Source organism: Microtus oregoni, unplaced genomic scaffold (assembly GCF_018167655.1).
Source record: "Microtus oregoni isolate MIOR12 unplaced genomic scaffold, Mior012 000023F_ref0000262, whole genome shotgun sequence".
Lineage (NCBI taxonomy): Eukaryota > Metazoa > Chordata > Mammalia > Rodentia > Cricetidae > Microtus > Microtus oregoni.
Genome location: NW_024543082.1, coordinates 5331606 through 5351219, shown reverse-complemented (window position 1 = coordinate 5351219; position 19614 = coordinate 5331606). Strand labels below are relative to the sequence as shown.

The 19614-nt window shown below is 43.8% G+C and overlaps 2 protein-coding genes across 3 annotated transcripts in view; one reads left to right on the top strand and one right to left on the bottom strand.

Moving 5' to 3' along the window:
• The window catches only part of Parp14 (poly(ADP-ribose) polymerase family member 14), a 41917-nt gene extending 28367 nt beyond the window's left edge, over nucleotides 1–13550 (top strand). The window contains exons 8-17 of the mRNA XM_041672893.1: nucleotides 266–487; nucleotides 4588–4642; nucleotides 5684–5833; nucleotides 6093–6155; nucleotides 6518–6682; nucleotides 8206–8412; nucleotides 8500–9099; nucleotides 10746–10879; nucleotides 11955–12129; nucleotides 12416–13550. Coding sequence (XP_041528827.1) covers nucleotides 266–487; nucleotides 4588–4642; nucleotides 5684–5833; nucleotides 6093–6155; nucleotides 6518–6682; nucleotides 8206–8412; nucleotides 8500–9099; nucleotides 10746–10879; nucleotides 11955–12129; nucleotides 12416–12705 — 2061 coding nt within the window. The 3' untranslated portion in view covers nucleotides 12706–13550. The remainder of the gene's footprint in view (nucleotides 1–265; nucleotides 488–4587; nucleotides 4643–5683; nucleotides 5834–6092; nucleotides 6156–6517; nucleotides 6683–8205; nucleotides 8413–8499; nucleotides 9100–10745; nucleotides 10880–11954; nucleotides 12130–12415) is intronic.
• A 3159-nt stretch (nucleotides 13551–16709) lies between these two features.
• Nucleotides 16710–19614, bottom strand: part of Hspbap1 (HSPB1 associated protein 1) — a 51201-nt gene continuing 48296 nt past the window's right edge. For both annotated transcript variants that reach the window (XM_041673081.1, XM_041673082.1), the window contains 2 exons: nucleotides 17382–17492; nucleotides 16710–17265 (listed from right to left, as the gene is read on the bottom strand). In XM_041673081.1, the coding sequence (XP_041529015.1) occupies nucleotides 16756–17265; nucleotides 17382–17492 (621 nt within the window). In that variant the 3' untranslated portion in view covers nucleotides 16710–16755. The remainder of the gene's footprint in view (nucleotides 17266–17381; nucleotides 17493–19614) is intronic.

Genomic DNA, 19614 nt, shown 5'->3' with positions numbered 1-19614 from the left:
GAGGGCTTGAAGCCGGGAGACAGTGATAGACTGGGACAGCTGTGGCTTCCCCTCTTTGCTTGTGGTGGAGTGAGTCTGTGCTCTTGTAAGGTGTCCACGTTCTCTTTCTCATTTCTTCTCCGCAGTTTCCCCCTCACACTGCTGCTAACTTTTGTTGAAAGCACAATAGAGTGGACAGTGTTCCCAGGACAAGCTGCTGAGTGCTTACTTTTTAGGGTTCCTCATTCTAAAGAAGACATTTAAGGAAGTGCTTTGTGCTTTTCAGATCATGAAAAACATCATCAGAGACTGTCTAGGAACCGCCGAGGCATTATCTCTGCAATCAATTGGATTTCCAGCAATAGGAACAGGAAATCTGGGGTTTCCTAAACCCGAATTTGCTAAATTGATAATTTCAGAAGTGCTCAAATTTAGTAGCAAGAACCAACTGAAAACTTTACAGGAAGTTCAGTTTCTGCTGCACCCGAAAGACGTGGAAAACATTCAGGTACAGATTTGGCTTGCTTCTGATCTCTTTGTCAACTGCAATACGAGACCTGTGTTCTTCTGCATCTTCTTGGTCTAATAGGAGGTTTGTTTCATGTGTTTTCAGTGCAGGAAGTGTGCTGACTGGTTATATGTACTATGACAAATTTCAAAAAAAAATTAGATATAGAAAAAAAAACAATTCTTTTTCTGGAAAGTTTCAAATACCCACAAAAGTCCATAAACCAAGCTAATGGAGTTCTTTCTCTCTGTTATTTAGTTTCAACTGCTATTGCTCTGTGGCCAGGAGTTTGGTCTATTTTTCACATATAATGCTGACACAAGATTCTGTCTCTAAACAGTTCACCAATTCATTTTGAACATAACTTAACCACAAAACACACCTTGAAATGCAGTCATTCCTTCATGTGGTCAATGATAGAGTTAATGTGTGAGGTTACAGCTGTCTCATGAATGTCTCTCCATCTCTCCATCCTTATGTCTGGATCAGAATCAGACAAGTAAGGCTCACACATTGTAATACCCATTATAGTGTCAGATAAGTAAGGCTCACACAGTGTAATACCCATTGTTTTTATCAGTCTATAGGGTTGCCTTCCTTTGGACAGAGAAATGTTAATACATAATATCAAGGCATATTTATGGCATTATCAATCTGAAAATTCCAGGATGGGAATGCAGGTGATTCCAGCCACCATTTCTGGAAATGTAATTAATTGTGAGTGAAGGATGTGGCTTGAACACGTCCCCATGTGACTTAGGACACTTGGACCAGAAATACTAGAATCATCCTCGGTCACAGTGTGTCACATCAGCTACGGCAATGTGGCCTGATTCTAAGACCTGATTTCTGTTCTCCATGTCTTTATAATCCAGTAGAGCACATGATCTTAGTGTTTGAACAGTTTCCACAATGTCACTGTAAGGTGACAGCACACAGATGCCCGTGGATCGGGCTGTTGGGATTTTTGGGTCCTATGTCATTGTTATCAAGATGTAGACACTTCCTATAAATTCATGAAAGCAAGCACAGGGAACCTACATTCTAATCGGGCAGCCAAAGCTCCTGACTCCTTCAGCTTGGACTGTGCAAGCACAATGAGAAAATGAGGTTCGTTTTCTTAGTTATGTTTGTTTGGTTGGTTTTTTTTTTTCAATACAGGGTTTCTTTGTGTAACAGTTCTAGCTACTCTTGGAACTAGGTCTTGTAGACCAGGCAGGCCTTGAACTCAGAGATCTGCCTGCCTCTGCCTCCCAAGTGCTGGGATTAATGGCATTTGCCACCACTACCCCATATTTAGGCTTTTTTTTTATTTTAAAAAGAAAGGGTCTTGTTAAGTAGTCCAGACTGTTCACATTTATGGCAATCCTCCTGCATCAGCCTCCAGAATACTGAGATTGTATGTATGCACTTTACCAGCTGTTAAGAGTTTTAAATAAATTCCCTGTGACATCATGGTGTAAGGTGATGTGGGCATTTCTTTAGCACATGCTCTCCCTTCTAGAAGTCATAACTACTTTGGAAGTTTAGATTTCTGTACAAACATGAACAAGAGGTGGAGGTGCTGAGATTTTTGGGTGATATGAATGTCTTCAACATCTGCCTGAATGGGGATGTATTGTGTCTCGTAGACTTGAGTCCCCCAATCTTTATTTGTGAAATGTGGCGCTCTCTCACTCTCTCTCTCTTTCTTGCTCTCTCTCTCTTTTTCTGTCTTGAGACAGGGTTTTTCTGTATATCCCTGGCTATCCTGGAAGTCACTCTGTAGACCAGGCTGACCTCAAACTCATAGATCCTACTACCTTTGCCTCCGGAGTGCTGCGATTAAAGGCATGAACCACGCACCTCATTTTCTTTAATACATAGAATACTTTGCAGATCTATAAAAAGGATTAGTCTCCCCTGACACCTTTAACACATATAAATACTATTATTTTCCTTCCAAACATGACAAACTCTCAAAATTTAATGAGACATAAGCTTGAATTTGTAGAAGGAGACTGCTGTTTTGTGTCCCAGCCTCCCAGACTCGAATAATCACACAGAAACTATATTAATTACAACACTGTTTGGCCAACAGCTTAGGCTTCTTTTTTTTTTAAATATTTATTTATTATGGATACAATATTCTGTTTGCATATATGCCTTCAGGCTAGAAGAGGACATTACAGATGGTTGTGAGCCACCATGTGGTTGCTGGGAATCGAACTCAGGTCCTTTGGAAGAGCATGCAATGCTCTTAACCGCTGAGCCATCTCTCCAGCCCCCAGCTTAGGCTTCTTATTAACTAACTCTTACATCTTAAATTAACCCATTTCTATTATTTATATTTTACCATGGAGATCGTGGTTTGCTACCTCTTACTTGGGCAGCTACATGGCATCTCCTTGACTCTGCCTGCTCTCTCTATATATATATGTTTGGATTTCCTGCCTGAATTTACTCTGCTAAGTCATTGGCCAAAAAGCTTTATTCATTAGCAAATAAAAGCAACACGTATACAGAAGGACTTCCCACATCATGAATTACAATTACAGAAAGAGCTGCTTGTGAGCGGATACCAGGACAGAGACTGAACAGCAGGAGCCGAAGGTCTATACACGGCTTCTAGGTGCAGCTTCTCTGGGCTGTTTGGTTAAGAAGGGAATGCGTTTCCCTGCAGACACACTGAGCAGCACAAAATGCAGAGATTGTTTAGTCAGCCTTGTCCCAGTCTCCTCTGCTGTATGATTCTAGATGAGATCACGTAAATACGCAATTTAATATCCTTTCCACTTGAAAGGATAAAGTAAGCATCTCTACATTCCATTAAATATTCTTTTAAAGTATAATTTTTAATGGCTACTGTTTTAACACATGGGCATGTGAAAGTGTAGAATTATCCCTCCATTGGATTTTAACTGTCAGGTTTTTATTATAAACATCACTCTAGTAATAGGATTTACAACTTTGCTTGCATCTGTATTTTACAGGACACATTTGTAAAAAGTCTTTGTATATTTTGTCTTTCATTTTGTTTTTTGAGAAAGTGTTCCTCTGGATAGCCATGACTGTCCTGGGACTAATACGCTGGCCTCAAATATAGAGATCTACCTGACTCAGCCTCCCAATTGATGGGTTTAAAGCTGTGTGCCACCACCTCCCATCAATAAATCTATTTTTTAACTTTAAAAATATGTAAGTAAATTAAATACTACTGTTTGAGGGATTATTATTTTCTAATCATGTGTATGTGTAGTTTTTGATGCCGGTCATTGGTGCCACAGTAGAGAGAAAAACTCAACAGGATGCTAAGCCTCCATTTCCTGAAGGAACAGAGGGGTTCAGCCTTCTTAGAAGAGACTGACACCCAGCTCACACTAGCTCACTCTAGTTACTTTATGCAAACATATATAAGGTTAATAGGGGCTAGGAAATGTTCCAGCTATGGAATTCATCTTGCTTTTGCTGCCCTTGAGAGTAGACACCTACATATAATGGAATGCCACAATCAAAAGTTAGAACCCCAGGTTTCCAGGAGTATCTTCAGACCAAGTTCAGTACAGCTGCAAGCTAACATGGAGCTCCAAGTGCAGAGTCTCCAGACAGACATTTCTTCAAGGTTTAAATAGTCTCAAAACACTGTCAGGCATTGGTGACACACACTTTTAAACCCAACACCTGGAGGCATAGGCAGATGGATTTCTTTGAGTTCGAGGCCAGCATGGTTTACAAGAGCTAGTTTTTTGAGACAGGGAAGACAGCCCACATATTATGGAATGCCATAATCAAAAGTAAGAACCTCAGGTTTCCACAACTGTCTTCAAACGAAGGTCAGTGCAGCTACAAGCTCTCAGGGAGCACCAAGTGCAGAGATTCCAGAGAGACAGCATTTCTTCAAGGTTAAAACAGTCTCAACCCAATTTCTCAGCCTCTACCAACCAACACAAACCCAACAAGGCTTTGCTGAAACATGTCACTCAAAGTCAGGCACAAAGGCTTTACTATACACATGTATAGTATACACTACATGTGTGCATACAGAATCAGAAGCCCCCCAGAATGCAAACTCACTGATCGCATAGGGAGTATAATGGTTAAAACTGTGTTTGTGTTTCCAGGCATTTTCAGATGAATTTGACAAAAGGAGTCATGGAAATCCAAGTGACACCCAAGGTACAGTAAAGTGTTTAAGTTGACCAGTGATTTCTTGTTACCAAGTAACTGTTCAATGACAGCGAAAAGATGATGGTGATCATTTCTCTGATAAGTCAAACTGTGGAACATATTAAATGAAAATTAAAGGATATTCCATGCATGTGAGTATAAAAGAAACTGGCCTGACTTGGGCAAAAGGGAAAGGTGGACCAGGTCATATAAGCTGTAGAGTGGGATTTTTAAATTACTGATGAGACTACCACCTCCAGTGGATCATGTGACATGTGTTTTCCAAGAGACACCTTAAGAGACAATACAAGCTTACAATAGCAGGCATGGAATCCCCACTGTGGAGCAGATCTTGGATCTAATTAAGAGAGTGGTCAGTTAACCCCATAAACAGTCTTGCTACTATTGCCATCAAGGGGTACATCTCGTCTGACAGATCAGCATTGTTTAGTATATGGGGTCAAACACTGGGTAATCCTATTAATGTCTTCTGTTTCCCAGAAGCCAGAAAAGCACACCCCAGACTTGTGCAAGCCAGACAGCATGGAGATAGTTTCCTGGTTGGTTCAGGATTGGCTTCAGGAAGAAGCCAGAGTGTGTGGTGTCTTCAGCAACGGGGCCTTACAATCTAAAAACATGCTCTTTGTTAAATCGATTTCCTTAGAAAGTCAGTATCTTGCTTTTGTAACAATAATCCATGCAGAATTTTCAAAAATGAACAAATAAACAACGTTTTTCTTTCTTGACCCTTTCATTATGAAAAGAAAAAGAGAGAGAGACAATACAAGCCAACACTTCTCTGTCACTTGTGGCTTTCTGTTTCTGAGTTCATCTTGTTTGGGTTCTCTGGAGCTTTGTTTTGAAGCAGGGTTTTGCCATGTTGCCCAGGATGGCTCCAAACTCCTAAATTCAAGTCATCCTTCTGTCCCAGCCCAGACCCAGGGCCACAGTAAAGGACAGCCAGTACAGTGATGGAGCAGCCTGCGACCTCAGCTATTCTTGCTTCTGATGACTTGGTGCCTGATTCCATCTTTTCTTTTCTCTGGACAGGTTTTTATGGGAGTCTCTCCAGCCCTACGTTAGGAGTGCATGAAATGAATATTGGCCCGATCGTCTTCCAAGTGGCCACCGGGGACATCACCAAAGAAGTGGCAGATGTGATTGTAAATTCAACATCAAACACATTTAATCTCAAATCAGGTACTTAGTGAGATGGATTCTGTCTCATGCAGGAATCAGTGTGGTGGATCCTATGAAGAAGTGTTTCTACAGACAAAATGGTTTGTTGACTTTGGCTTGTTTCTGTTAACTAGGATCTATAAACCTAATTCAATGGGCTTTTTTACAACTGGCAACATTTTTGAAATTTTCTTTTCTGTCCTTACTGCTCTATGATGGGGTGTGTTGAGACACAAAGGCATCTTTCTGGTCAGGTCACCATCTTGATTTTCTCATGTAGGAGTCTCCAAAGCAATTTTGGAAGGTGCAGGACCAAGTGTGGAGAACGAATGTTCTGTCTTGGGTAAGGAACGATGCTGCTTCTTGGAGCTGGATTGGAAGTGGAAGATTGACTGTGGGAGGCAGTGAGGAAACCAAGGAAGGGCCTTGGGCTGGGAGGACAATGTATTAATCTGTTTTGTTTTGTTTTGTTTTGTTTTGAGACCCCTGTATTTATCTTAAGATCATATATTTTATGAAAGAATTCCATACAAAAGTTAAAAGTAGAAAGATATCTCACAGTTAAGAGAAATTTATCCCCAAATTTCACGACATGTAGTATTTCATGAACTTTTAATTCATAAAACGTTTTCTCATGAAATCAGACATCTTGCTTTCTCCAAGCGCAGGTTAGCATCTGACTCTGAATCTGCTCATGTTTCACAGCTCAACAGAACAGTGAGTACATAGTTACTGAAGGTGGATCACTGAGATGCAAGAATATTATTCACGTTGTTGGTGGGAATGACGTGAAGAGATCAGTTTCCTGTGTTTTGGAAGAATGTGAACAACGGAACCACTCATCCATTTGCCTACCAGCCATTGGCACAGGTCCGTAGCCACAGGCTGTCAAGGTTCCATCCCAAAGTTTCGACTTTCCCATGGATTTGGTCCTCACTGGGTCTGGGTGATGACAGGGACACCTTTCCTAGGAGTAGACAGTTTCCTCACTCCAAGGCACCCCATCCACTAGGGAATGAGCAAAGCCTGTGTGATCTTTAAGAAGGAGGAAAATGAACAGGGTGCATTTATGTGCACCTGTGGCCCCAATGGGAAGGACGGAGGCAGGAGGTGTGACCTGTGTCCCCACAATTGTCTTCAAGGTTAGTCAAAGGCATCTGCTGTGATATCCTGCCCCAGTGGTGTGATGTGGGGAGCCTTCTGTTTTGTGTTGATTTCATTGGTTAATAAAGAGACTGCCTTGGCCCTTTGATAGAACAGAAAATTAGGTAGGTGGAGTAAACAGAACAAAATGCTGGGAGAAAGAAAGCAGGTTGGTCAGTCGCCATGATTCTCCAACCCAAGACAGACATGCTGAATCTTTCCTGGAAAACTCCACCTTGTGGTGCTACACACATTAATAGAAATGGGTTAACCAAGATGTGAGAATTAGCCAGTAAGAGGCTAGAGCTAATGGGCCAGGCAGTGTTTAAACGAATACAATTTGTGCGTTGTTATTTCCGGGGCTAAGCTAGCCCTGTGGGAGCCGGGCAGGATCAAAAGCAGGCCTGCTCAACTCATCACTACAGTGGTGGGCACCATTAACAGGGATAATCCAGATGGGCTCTCAATCTATCAAACCAGTTTGCCCAGGAGAATTTTACACTACCTGTCATGTGACTTCGGCAGCTGCCATTTACTTTGGGCTATTCCACAGTCTTACCTTACAGTGGGTTCCAGGGCTTGAGAAACATGGTGAAGACAGGGGTGGATCTACTCAGTGGTGATTTGAATTCTGCTGGGGAGCCAAAATGGTACAGAGTATGGGGGAAAAGACATCCTGGAGGCTCGGGGTAACTGTTATGCCTAGAATTATAGACTAGAACAAGTAGCTTACGGTTCTGTGTGCCTTAGAATTACCTTAGTTTGAATCAGGTCCCCAGAGGTAGCTGGGAGAATCTCAACACATGCATAAAATCTATCAGAGGCTCAGATTGTCTCTGTAAGAACCATGTTGTTTCAAGGTGTTTTACCTTTTTTTCTTTCCTCCTTTTACGATCTTTTGAAAACTCTAGTATATCAAGTGGGGAAGTCAACTGAACTCTGTAATGGGAGGAGAGTGACCCTGGGAGCCAGGATCAGCTGAAAAGGACAGATGTGAATGTCGCAAATCAGAACAGGCTTCAGGGTCTTGTCCTGGAGTGTTGACCTTCGGGACAGCATGGAATAGAAACTCCTCCCCACTGTGTCTAGGATGTCAAAACTATGATGATGTCATGTTAAAAAAATATACATCGATTAAAGTTGGACCAGGCATTTTTCTTTCCTGTGACATCTGAAATTGCTAGTTTATATAGCAGCCTTTTGCAGGTGGATCTTAACCCTGTCTTTTTTGTGTGTGTGTGTTTTTAAAGGAAGTGCTCAACAGGACCCAGATGCCATTGCTAAAGCTATAATGGATGCCATTGAAGAATTTATCCAGAAAACATCAGTGCGGGCTGTGAAGAAAGTCAAAGTTGTTATCTTCCAGCCTCATATCCTGAGTGTTTTTTATGACAACATGAAAGACAGGGAAGGCTCCCCGGCTCCTCCCCAGCCGTCTCTACTGTCTAAGATCACCTGTGAGTTGTTCACTTTTATCAAATACATTTTCCTCACCTTAATGCTGAAGGGAATAAAACAAAAATTAACTTTCATTTTCTCTTTAGCCTTTTTTGGCTTTTCAAAGCACACTCCCCACAAACAGAAGACCCTGTTTTTAGAGAAGAAAATAGACCAGACAGTTTTCCAGGTATGTGGCCAAGATGAAGACAGTGTGGAACGCACGATCTCCTGGATACAAAATCTGATCACCCAAGAGCAGCTACCCTATCGCAGTGACGATGAGTGTGTCAGAGACTTTGGAGAGAAGGAGTACAAGAAGCTGAATGAGCTGCAGGAGAGGCTGAATATCGTCATTGAGCTGGACCAGAAGACACCTGTGATTAAAGTTGCAGGAATTAGCAGAGATGTGATAGAAGCCAGAGATGAGATTGAAAACCTGATCAAGAGCATCCGATTGGCTAAAGAGAAGGAAAGCCAGGCAGACTATTTCCTCACATTCGTGGAATGGCGATATATTGACAACAATGTCACACACTGTTTCGACAAAATAACTAACATGCAGTTGGAGAAAGCACGGCAGGCAAAGCACAAGAGCACTGTTGTCAAAATTAATAATCAGGACTTCACAGTGAACTTTAGGACAAACATGGCTACAGGCCCTCAAGGACAGAGTGTCACAGTTCAGCGTATCTTAAAAGATGAAGGTAAGTTACATGCTCGTGGGTGTCAGCCATTGCCCCAACTCTGAGTTTAACATTATGTAAAAACACAGTGGGGTTTTGTTGTTGTTGTTTGCTTTTTGTTTTTCAAAATAGATTTTCTCTGCATAAGAGCCCTAGCTGTCCTGGAACTAGCTCTTGTAAAGCAGGCTGGCCTGGGACTCACAGAGATCTGCCTCTGTCTCCAGAGCGCTGGATTAAAGGCATGAGTCACCGCCACAGAGCTTGTTTTGTTTTTGATAGTGTTTTATTATTCAGCCATTGCTTATCTGGAACTCACTCATTCTCTCTCTCTCTCTCTCTCTCTCTCTCTTTTTCTTTCTCTCTCAGAAATGTTTCACTATGTAGCCATGGCTGACCTGGAAGTTAGACCAGGCTAGGCTCTAATTCAGAAATTTGCCTGCTTCTGCTTCCTAGTGCTGTATTAAAGGCATGATCCACTCATGCTCTACTGTATTAAATTTTAAAGTAGATAAAATTCAGATAACCTTAGTAGAATAATTTAAAGATCTTGGTCTCTTAAGTTTCCACAGCGTACATTATAGCCAGGAAAATACAGCCCAAAAAGAACCATCCTAACTGTAACAACAGTTAACCTCGCTTTCCATCTGGATCATTTATACTGGATCAGTTATTCTGGTCAAATAACGCTGCCTGAGGCAGAGGTAGAAAAAGAGTAGTTTCAGAAGGAAAGTGGCCCAGGGTTCTCAAGAATACAAAACTCAAGGAGAGGACAGACTTGTTAGAGTTGGCCTCTGTGTCCATGATGATGACCAAGGGAAGACCCCAGTTCTATTCCCATATTCTTCTATTTCCTGTTCCAAAGGTTCCTGGATACCAGTGCAGAAAATGGCGTACAGGTTTCTGGTGGATCTGATCCCCAGGAAGGGAATGGCTGTCTTGTGTAGGCTGTCATTCCTGCCTTGTGAGTCCCCTATGGCTTCCCACAGACTATATTCATCTGCTGTGGGACCAGTATGAATGAACCCCCAGACTCTAAGCAATTCCCATTCTAAGGAATGACATATCATATGTGGTGTTCTACAGCCTGCCACAGATAAACCCTACCACCCACCCACCTACCTCTTAAGGATGGAGTGAGGCAAATGAGAAAATACATGTAGACTACCCTCTAGTGGTACAAACTCATTCATGTGCAAATGACAAAGATTGTTCAGAACAAGTTAGTAATGAATTTGTTAAATTACAACAGAGTAGAGGCTGTGCACTAAATGAAGGTGAGTTACAACATGTAGTCAGTTCTCACACCTTAGCAAGACGGAAACAGGAGTAGACAGAGAGGCTCCATCCCTCGGAAACCCTAACTCAGGACATGGATGGCTTTTGTCTTCTTCTGGAGAGGGTGCTGGGAAACAAGTCTCATATGTGTCAGGCAAGAGATCTACCACTGCGCTATAATCGCCTTGTTTAAATCGCCTGCCTCTTTAAACAAGTTTTCCATCTCATCCTGATACCAGTGGTCCATGCTCCATGCTTTTAACAACATCCTTTTAGGAAGATAAGAAATGTCTTGAATACATAGAATTGTGAGACTATAATACAACAGGGAGGAAGGTTTGTCAAAGCATACCGGAAATGAACACAGGAGCCCTCAAATGTCTATTTTACAGCTGAAATCCCTTCAAATTGGAGCAACATGAGGCAGAAGAAATTGCTTGTGGTCAGTCTGCAAACCAATGATCCTGAGTATATCATGGTGGCAAACCAGTTCCGCCGGACCTGCCAAAACTTCGTCATAGAGAAGGTAAGTTGGGTGCTGAGTTTTCTAATGGAAAAGTTACATAGTTATATAAGTGATATAACCCATGTTCCTGAATAAACCCACTCATATATGGGTCTGCAGAGATGGCCCATGGGTCAAGATTTTGTATTGTGGGATGGAGAGATGGCTCGTGGGTTTGGAGCACTGGCTGCTCTTCCACACATCCTTAGTTCAGGTCCCAGCAACCACATAGTGGCTCACATCCATCTCTATTGAGATCTGGTGCCCTCTTCTGGCCTGCAGGAACACATGCAGGCAGAATTCATAATAAATAAATTAATTAATTAAAAGATTTTGTTTTGCACTGTCAGAGGACCCCAAGTTCCAAGTTTGGTTTCCAGACCCACATCAGGTAGCTTACAATAGCCTGAAACTGTAGCACTTATCTGGCCAACCTAACTTGGTGTATTAACTCCAGGCCAGTAAGACAGGCCTCTGTGTGTGTGTGTGTGTGTGTGTGTGTGTGTGTGTGTGTGTGTGTGTGTGTGTAGGAGGGGTAGGGGGAAGGGGCTGTTCACACATGTAGAAGTCAGACTGTAACTTTGTGGAGTCAGTGTTCTCCTTCCAACTTTAGGGATTGAACTCAGGTCGCCATGTTCTTCCTGAGCTGTCTTATCAGTTCTAAAAATATTTCTGAACATAGGATGCTGTCACTTTGCACTGAATTTGTGCAAGTAGAATTTATACTTATGAAAGCCACACCGAAGAATGGTGGTGCACACCTTTAATCCCGACACTTGGTAAAGGTGAAAAGGTCTTTAATCCCAGCACTTGGGAAGCAAAGGCAGGTGGATCTCTGTGAGTTCAAGGACAGCATGGTATACAAGAGCTGGTTCCAGGCCCCAAAGCTACAGAGAAATGCGGTCTTGAGAAACCATTAAAAAAGAAGAAGGAAGGGAGGAAGGAAGGAAGGAAGGAAGGATGAAGGAAGGAAGAAAGAAAGGAAGGAAGGAGAAAAAACAGAAAACAAAAAAGAAAGACAAAGACAGTAATTTGCTATCACTTGGCAAAGGCTCTTGGCATCTCCAGAATAACTCAATACTTTATTAATTTATAGATCGAAAGGATCCAGAATCCAGCTCTCTGGAAGAGGTACCAGGCAAACAAAAAAATTATGGATGAAAAGAATGGCCATGAAAGAAATGAGAAACAACTCTTCCATGGGACGGAGGCTAGCTCTATTCTACACCTCAACAGCCATGGATTTAACCGCAGCTATGCTGGGAAGAACGGTGAGGAAGGATGCAGTCAGTTTCCCCAAAGGGGCTGCTGACTTAGAACCACCCTGGGCTCCGTTCACTGTGTTCCTCACATTGAGGTGGCCAGAGTAGAGTAAGTTTTAGCAGTAAACAGCTATATGTCCTCTGAGGAGAAAAACTGATAACAACAATGATGATGATAAAGAAAATATTTAAAATATTCTAGCCGATCATTCCTTTTGCAATAGTTGACATAGTGGGCTAACATGTTGATTTATATGCTACATTGAACTCCTTTGATATGTCTTTCTCTTTGCAGCCACATACTATGGGAAGGGAACCTATTTTGCTGTCGATGCTTCCTATTCAGCTCATGATACATATTCCAGACCAGATGCCAATGGGAAGAAGCATATGTATTACGTGCGGGTTCTCACTGGGAACTACACAACTGGAAACTCGTCACTGATTGTGCCTCCTCCAAGGGACCCTCAAAATCCTACTGACTTGTACGACACTGTCACAAATGATGATAAAAATCCATGCATATTTGTAGTGTTTTATGACAATCAAGCATACCCAGAGTATCTCATCACCTTTAGGTTGTGACACTTCAGGGCACCTTCATGCATCTGCTGCAAGACAAATTTTAACTGTCTTCCTCTTTATGCTTGCTCTTTCTTTGCTGTGGATGTTTCCTCTGCTGCTTCTCCATGGTGGAAATGAATCCACTTGAGAGCCAATCAAATTGAGAATTTAAATCAGGTAACAGCTGAAGCCATGCTGTCTCAAATGAGACAGTAACAAGCCACACAGTTCCGGCTACCACCAGTGGAATCCTGTCAGAGAGGCAGTGTGCCGTGGGGACACACAGTGTCACTGAGCCAGTAATGCTGCCAACTGAACAGATGCAGAGCAGAGACCCTCTTCCTTCACTACCAGCCCTGTGCCATGTGGGCTGCACAGCTACCAGACCTGGCTAACGTTGTTCTTCTAATTTTCTCCTGCCAATTTCAGACTCAGTGCCATTTATTGAGTGCCTAGGCTTTGCCAGGTAGAGTGACAGATGCGGTCACAAACATGACCTTGTTCCCATGAATAGTGCTTTGGGAAGAGTTTTTCAGGGCTTAAGCAAATATGTTCAGAGTACTTCAAGTGGAGCAAGGGTCACCATTGCTACCACAACAACACAGAGGCCTTGGAACCTCTGCTGCTGTTTCTAAGTGGGCTGGCACAGACTGTGGCTTAGGAGGGGCTGGCTTCCTCTGCACCTGCATCTGAACTCAGTACCAACAGCCCTCTAGGAAATGGAATAAAAATGAGAGGTTGATTTCATCTGCTTTTGTCCTCCAGTGGTTTAGTTAACTCAGGGTAAGGCTGAATAGCCAGATGTTACACTGTGGAATAAAGACCCAACCAACAAATGTTACAGTCACCTTCAGCCTTTCCTCACTTCTAGTAAAATTACTTGAAAAATGTCTCTTGATGGAATCATTTTTCTCCTACTGGGCAAACATGGGGAGGATGGGTGTAGGTCAATGACTTACAGTGACCACAATTAGCAGGACAGCACCGAGGGTCCTTAAGGTACTAATGCTCAGCTGGGAACTACGGGAGGGGCACCATGCAGGTTAAGGTTCAGAAAGCCTGTATCCAATGAGCAGCCAGCCTGGAGCCCTACACAGGTCTGGATAGATTTTTGTAGGACCACACAGTCTATGCTCCTTGGACACCTGAGGAACGTGCTGAAGGCTCAGTGTGTGGTGCCCTCCATGCAGTACAAAATCTGCTTTCAGTGAGCACCTAGAGGATTTCAACAGCCCTGACAACTAGGGCCACCTTTTCATGATGCCTTCCTTGAAAGCACAATGGCCCTGGCCACCATACCTACTGAAAACAAGGTGGGTTTGTTAGCTCTGCTGACTCAGATACAACTCAGCTGGACACTACGGGAGTGCATGAGCTCCGATGGCCTCTGCAGAGAGAGTCCAAGGACTTCTTTACCAGGTGCTATTTACTATTTACTCAGCTGTGGTCATCTAGAGCAGGATGGGGTGGGGGCCAGGTCATGCTGGTTTTCTCTGTGCTCACCCTCTGCTGCCTCTTGGCAATCAGCCAGGGTGTTACAGTCTCTCCAGAACATCAGGGAACCCCCTCCCATCTCCTGCTTCCACCGATACTGTCTGAATTCTTCTTAGGACTTTGTATTACACCATTCCTTCCAGAGAATGAAAGACTTCCCTACTGTAGAGCATCCAAGCTTCTCTTTGCCCGGCCTCCACTGAGTCCATTCTGCATCAGAGAACCTAGACTGCCTCGTGAGAAACTTACCTAGAAACAACATTTGCTGAGGAGTCTCATCAAATAATGCCCGTGCTGCAAACTAAAATGTGTTCATATCTTTTACAATCAAAAGAAAGCTGTAACCCAGCCCTGACTCCATTGGTGTTTATAACAATGCAGCTGCCGAGAGCACCAGGACACACCAGGTCTGCCTGCACAGGATGCCCACAGGATACTGGACCCTGGCGTGATTCTCGGGTTATCTCTTCTTTTCTCCACGTTCCATACAGACCTCAGCCCTCCAGACTGCTTCAGTGACTCACAACTGAGCCATGCAGAACAAACCAAAAAGTACCTGAAGAAAGAGATCTGTTTCTGTGATGGATCAAATCTAAGAACAGAAACAGCTCTGGCCACGGCAAGCTCTGTGCCAAAGCCACTGGTGGAGCATTGCCTACCCCACTCTCTTGTCTGCCTACTCAAAGAGCTAGGAGTGTGCTGTGCCCCTTCCATGCTGAGCACTGGCCCAAATTCCGTGAATGAAGCAGTAACTGCATACAACTCTATCCTCATGAAGTTATGTTGTGCTGGGGGAAGAGGGGACCTCTGAGGGCTAAGAGAGAAAACAAACAGCCACGTAGGCTGGTTGACGTCCACGTGAGTGTATTTGCACATGGATCAGTACACCTGTGTAGACATGAGACAGATCCCCCTTTCAACCTCCTTTCTCATCTAGACACTACCGTCTAGTCGTTTAAAGCCTCCCATCGGAATGTACACAGCGATATCTTGGAGACAAAAATGCCAATAATTTATAGTCTCACCCTGTAACATCTGGGGGAACTCTAGCTTTTGGTAAATCTGTGAGAAGATCCCAGATGGAGGAGGAAAAGCCACAGGACTGATGAGAGGTCTCCAAATGTGAGCCCATCTGACTACAGAGCACCATGCTGGAAAAAGGTGACCACAGCGAAATTTTATTAGGAAAGGCCCATTTACAACCATGCACAACCTCACCACCTGCTGTCCCATCTGTTATTTTAAGCTCATACTATTTAAAACCAACCGTGTTAGTGCAAACCTGTAATCCCAGCACCCGGGGAGGGAGGGCCAGAGGTTCTTGAATTCAAGGCCAGCCTGAAGAATACAGCAAAATTGTGTTTGAAATACAAGCTGTCAACTTGGTCAGGAAGCCTGGCTGGGGAGCTCAGAGGCCCTGGAAGTGAATCTACCACTATTATTTTGTTGAATGAACAGAGCATCAAATTGCCTTCCAAGTCCTATCGAGATCAGCCCTGAGTCCTCATCAGAGAGGTTTCTTGGTACAGGAAATGGTATTAACACAAAGCCTGGAGAAACAGGGAAGGAGCTGGAAGAGGCAGGGGGACTTCTGTGAGTTCAAAGCCAGCCTGACCTACATAGAGCTAGAGCTACACAGAACGACCCTGTCTCAAAACAAAACATCCCCACCCCCATAAAGAAAGAAAAAGGGAGGAAGAGGGCTGGAAAACTTTCTACTAGCCAGGGGTCAGGGAGGAATGAGGCAGAACAATGTCTAGTTCTTTGAGACAAGGTGTCTCTCTGTAGCTTTGGTACCTGTCCTCAAACTAACTCTGGTAGATAAGGCTAGTGTCAAACTCAGAAATTTGCCTGCCTCTGCCTCCCGAGTGCTGGGATTAAAGGCGTGCGCCAACACCACCCAGCCGCCACTTACTATTCTTAGACAGGCACATGAACCCACACCCCTAGCCAAGGAGCTATTGACAGCTGTTGGTTCCTATGCGAAGGAAAGTCAATTTTCTTTAGGTGTATAGCCCCTGTGCTGTAGGAATTCCTACAGCCAGTAGCCTGTAAGTTACCCGTCCACTGGGGTGTGGCTTCTTATACTATATATGCCAAAGAAAAGCACGCGTCTGACCTCTTTCTGGCTGCAGGATTCGGTTGCTGTTCTCCGTTCCAGCAGAGGATACTGATTTGTGAATCTACCCCTAAATAAATAACCATCTATTATTCTCAATTCTGAGCTAGTGTGGGGTTTCTTTTAAGCATCCCTTTTCACCCCTGGAAGGCTAGTCAGGGCCCAGTGGATGGCCCTACACCATGTGCATATAGGTGGCAGTAATTGGACTCAAGGTGTTGAAAAACAAGAAAAGAGAATGAATACAACAATATAAAGTTTGGAGGGGGATGAAGGGGACTGGGAAGAGGCTGGAGGTGGGCAATGAGGAAACAGTCCAAATATACTGTATACACATATGACGCCTCAAGGAATAAGGAAAAAACACTACGTGAAAAGCAAACAAATAAGCGTATCATACTAGTTCTAAAATTAAATTTTAAAATTTTATTAAAAAATAATCAAATAATCTATTAGAATCACAAACTTTTTCCTTGTATCAAAAGCTGGGCCACTAACCTAGTCACTTGTGGATTCACTAGGCAGTCCAGCAAGTCATCTGTGGACACGGATGTCCGAGATGGTGCCACAGGGCACCTTGAGGCGACCTGCCCCACCACTGCGCTTGCCCCTCTCCTAGCACAGGACAGTTCTGCAGCGTGTTCTCCATCTCTGTCAATACATTCTTTGCTGTCATTTTCCAATGCGCCTCCTTTCTCCGAAGGTGATGCGGGTGTCACAGGGACCAGATCTGGGCCAAACGGACACGTGACCTCCTGTTTCTCAGTCCGCGCTGCTGTAAAGCTCTGGCTGTGTGCCTGTTCCACTTCCATGTGATCCTGCCCCGTTGGCTCTTCCTTCCTCCAGTTCTCCCCGTTTGCTCTCAGTGCCTGCATTTCTACTTCTTTAGCTTTTCCACAGTGAGCAAAAAAAGCACAAACAGCATCATTTAAGTAGCAGCAATTCACTTCATGAGATGTTTCTTCAACCTAAGAAGAAAAATAGCCCTTCAGACCGCATTGAGCTGAAGTGGAAACCAACACTCTGTCCTGACTGATTTCACCATCAAAATCCAAGAGCCAGGATGGAAACCTGGCCATCCTACCTCAGTGGGGTTCAGCCAGGCTCTAGGGTGGTGCGGATCCTCTGCAGTCTTCAGGGCACACACGAGCATGCGGGTGATTGCCTCTTCCACCCGCGCTAGGTGGTCCTCTTCCTAAGATGAGATAAAACGTTAAAATTACAAAATTAAAATGAGAAAACCACCATTTTGTTATTCATCTTTGTACCTCACAATTTCAGAGTCTCTTTTAGTTATATGTTCTGTTCCCCCACTGATGCCAACTTTGTCACAGAAGGAACCAGTGTGCTGCTGGGAGCACCAGAACTTTGGTGTGTTCATTATCGTCTGCCATCTACGAGAGTCTAGGGCGGACAGTGCACCAAAATTAGGAATGATTTTTTTTTTTTTTTTAGAAGACACAGGCCTTGTGTACAAATGACCTTAGATAATGTTTTCCTAATCTTTCCCACTCCTTGGTATGTCCAATTGTTTAAAAGTATTAAGCACATCAAGTAATGACTTTTATGGAGTTTAAAAGCAAATCATGAGCCGGGCGGTGGTGGCGCACGCCTTTAATCCCAGCACTCGGGAGGCAGAGGCAGGCGGATCTCTGTGAGTCCGAGGCCAGCCTGGTCTACAAGAGCTAGTTCCAGGACAGGAACCAAAAAAAAAAAAAGCAAATCATGTGAAACATGGGGCACGGGGCGGCTGGGCTGTGGAGAGGTTGTCACACAGGAGTATAACACATACCTGCCCCACGGGGGGCCAGGACCAGATTCCCCAATGTGGGGATGGGGTAGGGAGAGGTTGGGCATGGTGATGCAAGCCTATAGGTTAAGATGGGGGATCCCTTGGAGTCTGGAGTCTGAAATCTCCAGGACATGCTGAGAGACTGCAGGCCCATCTGAGGCCAGTTTGGGTTATAGGGAGAGTGTTTCAGAAAATAAAACAAACAAAAAGTAGGTAAACATCTAAGCACAGCTTCTTAATAAACAAGAGGTATATCATGCAGCATTACTGATGAATAGAATTAAAACCAACTTCTATTCCTTAAAAAACAGAGCAAGAAAAATCACTTAAACCAGATGCCTTTAATATACATAACTAAAAAGAGCTCAGCATATAGAACCCACAAGGATTGTGCACATATTAATAATTTTGTAAATGGGAACAGACATGAAGATAGACATTTTAAAAAGAGGAATATCTGACTGAGAGATGCCTGAAAACAGCTGACCATCAGGAAAATCACACTGACACTCTCAGAAGATGGTCTGATTTACCTGTGCTGAGGAAACAGACTCACAGACACAGCCTCACTAACGATAGGAATGTGCATTGTGAGGGACACTTGGAAACACGCTGGCATCGTCTGATCTCCTTGACTCCTGTGTACCCACAGACCAGCCACCATGCCATGTCTGTACACCATCCCTAGAGAAACTCCTGCACATGTATGTCAGAAACATGTACAAGAAAGATTCTGTTCTTGAACACAAAAAACTGCAAACCATTCACTTATCCACCAGCAGAACAGCCAGTAACAACTACTCAGCAGTACCTTGATGCAAGAGACCAACAGTCCACAGGAAGATGAGAAAAGTTGTACTAACAACAGTCAAGCCTGAGAAACACGGTCCTGAATTTATAAAGGAAATCCCCTCAGTGAGACCTCACTTGACGCTGGTGTGGCTATAACAAACAACGGATACCCACAAGTGTGGTGAGGAGGTGAGGCACTCGGTCTACAATGGCTGATGGGCAGGGGAAATGGTGCAGGACCCTGGGAAGTGGGCTGGGAACTAATAGGGTAAACAGAGAAGTAACATGGGATGTTTTGGGGGTAGATAATTTTGGGGTCAAGCTGGCTAGGCTTTGATGCCCACGTGTTCAGTCAACACAAGTCTAGATGACACTGTGGGGAAATCCCAATATGTTGTTGGCATCACAGTCAGTGCTGATGTTAGGGGAAGATTACATAGCAGATGGGAGGGCTCGTCAGTCACTCAGTTGTCAGTATCAAAAACAGAAGGCTGAGAAGGGGTCTGTGTCAGTAAGCAGGCCTGCATCTGGACCATCCCGGGAAATGTCCATGGTTTGCCAGAGCTCTCCGGACAGGGTACCGGTAGCTATGTGGATGGATGCACACAGCCAACACAACTAAATTTTCTTTTTAAGCAAGAACATGAAAACGTATGAGTAGCCTGAAGGAGGGCTGGGAAGGGACAAGATACAAATACAGTTATCAGTGTTCTAGTTTGGAGTTATTAGGTAG